Source organism: Ursus maritimus, unplaced genomic scaffold, assembly GCF_017311325.1.
Source record: "Ursus maritimus isolate PB19 unplaced genomic scaffold, ASM1731132v1 scaffold_31, whole genome shotgun sequence".
Lineage (NCBI taxonomy): Eukaryota > Metazoa > Chordata > Mammalia > Carnivora > Ursidae > Ursus > Ursus maritimus.
The window spans coordinates 6,904,759-6,908,272 of NW_024425675.1; the positions used below are offsets into that span (position 1 = coordinate 6,904,759).

Below are 3,514 nucleotides of genomic sequence, written 5' to 3' on the forward strand. Positions count from 1 at the left end.
TGTATTCTTCATTCAGCATCTGAAAATAAAAATAAACCTGAAATGATAATTTTTAGAATTATAATGTGAAAAAGAAATCTTCCATGGTTGAACCCAATTTACAAAAATTCACATTTTTATAAGATTTACCACTGAATACAATACTACTGTTTAAACTGGATTGTGGGGACCAGGGATTCTGCAGTGAATAGTTACTGGTAACCACTCACCTTAAACTTTGGGGGGAAAATGTTTACAATATGACAAGAGTAAATTAAGATCATTACTCGTCTGTCACAGACTAGTTCCTGGATTTGAGAACAAAGTCTTTAATGGATGAAGAAAGTTCTTGAAGCTCTTTACGAGTAGTATTGGTGAAAGCTTGTTGTTCTTTGGCTAATTCATCATTCCAGGGATCATTTCCCTGTCTAGTCTTCTTATTTTGACTAGCTAAATGCTTTACATCTAACCCTTGATACTTTACCAAAAGTGTATTCTGATCCTCTTGGGATTTTCCTATTTAGAAGAGAGGTGATTGGTGGGACACACCTGGTTGCATGGTGCACAGTGTGGGTTGAGAACTGAAATTGGACTCAGTGTGAGGTGCAGAATAAGAGCAGGACCTTCTAGAAAGTCCTTGATTGTGTGCTTTCTACCAGTTCCAGAGGTAGAAGAAGTTGAAGTCATGAACACTGAACATACCACCTCGAGATAAATTTTATTAAGAGATTTTATTAAGTAAGCAGCAAGTTCAGAAATAAACTTAAGGGCATCTTGTATGTGTTTTCTTAAAAAAAAATCTTCAATCTCATCCTGGAACATAAAAGTGATCTCTGGTTTCTTCTTACCAGTGTGAGATGACTCATCATCACTGTCTTTACCTTTTCTTCCTTTCTTCTTTTTTTTTTGTTTAAGTTTTGTTTTAAGTTTTAAGTTTTGTACTCTCTGCCATTGCTCCCACCATCTCCTCCCACACTTCCACTGCCCTCTGTTGCCTTCCTCCCTCGTTCATCTTTTTCATCCTTTTTACTTATATTAATGCTTTCTAAAATGGAATCCTGTTCCAGATCTTCTTCAGTGATTAAATGAACAGGATTATTTTTCATATCCTTTTCAGTGTTTTGGTGCATCAAGTCACTGAACAGTTCTGTGCAGATAAGTTTTCCGCTGACTGCAACAGTGTCGCTAAAGACTAGAGCTAAAGTCAACTTGCTGAATGCTCTCATCACCTGTGGAAGCGACACTGCATTTTCAATTGATAAAGAACTGGGCAACAGAGGTGCGACGTTAACCATGGTCCAGAGCTGATGGCTTCCTGTCCTGAGGCTTCCACACGATCCGCAGGTCCTTGACCAACACAAGCTGCTTTCAAAAAACCAGAGTCGTGTAGTCTTTGATCTTTTCTTTATGTAGCTCACAGCACTTGGGAATCCAAGTTTGAACAAAGCATCAAATTCTTGACGGCCACTCTGCCTGCAAAAGGACTCCACCCAAGTACTCTCTGTTCTGGAGTAAATGTCAGGGACAAAACAGCGCCATGTCCTGTCTCTCGCCAACCACACTGCCTCATAAACGTCCACTATTAACAAGTTCCTCAAGCACAGAGTAGAGCAGCTGCTCTTGACATCCATATTTTGAAATGAGAGAATTCACTGCTGTAGCCGGGTAAAAGCACTGAACAGTCCGTGGATGCGTGCTTTACGTCAGGCTACAAAAGCTTCAGTAAATGTTACTGCTCTGTTATTAAGATCGATGGGTCCATTAATAATTCTACCTAGTCACTGAGTTAGTGCCTGTGTCAGAAAGCTTCCAGGAAGATCACAGATTTTACACAGTTCTGATGTGGTGACCTGACCACTTTCTTGCAATTTATCATTTACCTCTTCTGCCAACCGATCCAAACAGTCCTCATCTATCATCTATCAACACTAGCTGAACGTGCTTTTCTGATTTAACAGGGTCACCAGTTGTATTTTCACTATGAGTCAGGTCTACATTGGTCACCTGTTGTAGATCAACGTTTACTCGACCACCTCAGACATAGAGCTTATTTCTCATTACTCTACTAATTTGGGCTGGAGTAATGTATTCCTTCCCATCACGTGTGTGAGCTACTTCTAGCTGTTTCTGAGCAATCAACGTATTCACAACCTCAATGCAGTTCTGCTCTGACAACCTCTGCGTGACCTCGGCGAGCTGCGCCCGCTGGACATCAGCCGCCAACCGCCAGATCTCCTCGCAGGGGTCCTTTCTCTACGCCCCCAGCTGCTGAAGAACTGACCACATGACAGCCTAAGAAATCAACCATCCTAATTAGTGAGTAGTGATATCAAGATGTTTTTAAGCTTGCATTTCCCTAGAGACTGAGGATGCTGAGCTTCTTATCTGGCAAATGTATTCCTTTTTTGATGAAATGTCCATTCACATCTTTTGCCAATTTGTTTTTTGAGTTGTTTTCTTATTGTTGGGTTTTGAGAGTTCTTTTTATATTCTGGATTCTATTTATCTGTCAGATTTGTGATTTGCAAACATTTCTCCCAGTGTGTGGCTTGTCTTTTCTTCCTCTTAATACCCTAGTTTTCAATTTGGATAAAGCTGACTGATCCATTTTCCTGTGGATCATGTTTTTGTTGTCCTAAGAACTCTTTTCCTAACTCAAAGTCGCAAAGATTTTCTTATACACGTTCTTTTAGAACTTTAATACTTGTATGTTTTACCTTTAGGTTGATGATCTAGTCTGAATTAATTTTCATCTGAGGTGTGAATTATGGGTTTTCTTTTTTTATATGGACATCCAATTTTTTGAGCACCATTTGTTGAAAAGACCATCCTTTCTTTAATTGCTTTTTCATCTTTTTCAAAGATGGGTCTATACCAGGCTCTCCATTCTGTTCCATCCATCTATTGGCCTATCCTTTCACCAATACAACACTGTCTTAATGATAGTTTTTCTTTGATTTCAGAACTGTTTTCACTCCTCCCATTTATTTGCCTGTCAGCTTGTTAAAATCTTTTTTAAAAAAACCCAAAAATTCCTAATGGGATTGTATTGGATCTATCAATCACTTTGGGAAGAACTGACTTTGTAACATGGTGAGACTCCCAATCCATGAACTAGGTACATATCTCCATTTGTTTATGTCTCTCTTGGGTTTCTTTCATCAGTGTTTGTAGTTTTCATCATATACACCCTGCAGATTTTTATTCCAATTGCTAGGATAGAGAAATACAGTTAACTTTTACATGCCAACCTTGTATCCTGTGTTCCTGGTACACTCACTAATTTAGGGGTATTTTTTGTAGATTTTTTTTGTCTTTTGCTTATAGACAACTGTGTTATCTGTGAATAGAGATTTATTACTGCCCTTTTAATCTGTAAGCCTTTTATTTCTTTTTCTTGCCTTATTGTACTGGCGAGAACTTCCAGTTAATGGGGGGAGGGGATATCCTTGCCTCATGTCAGGTCTTATGGGAAAAGCATTTAGTCTCTGACTATTAAGTAAGGTATTTAGCCTCTGTAAATACCCTTCATCAG

At 38.8% G+C, this 3,514-nt stretch overlaps 1 protein-coding gene across 1 annotated transcript; it reads right to left on the reverse strand.

Moving 5' to 3' along the window:
* Positions 1-780: 780 nt before the first annotated feature.
* LOC103656528 (E3 UFM1-protein ligase 1-like) lies at positions 781-2,099 on the reverse strand. Its single transcript, XM_040645502.1, has one exon. The coding sequence runs from the start codon at positions 1,608-1,610 to the stop codon at positions 909-911; it is 702 nt and encodes a 233-aa protein (XP_040501436.1). The 5' UTR covers positions 1,611-2,099; the 3' UTR covers positions 781-908.
* Positions 2,100-3,514: the final 1,415 nt, after the last annotated feature.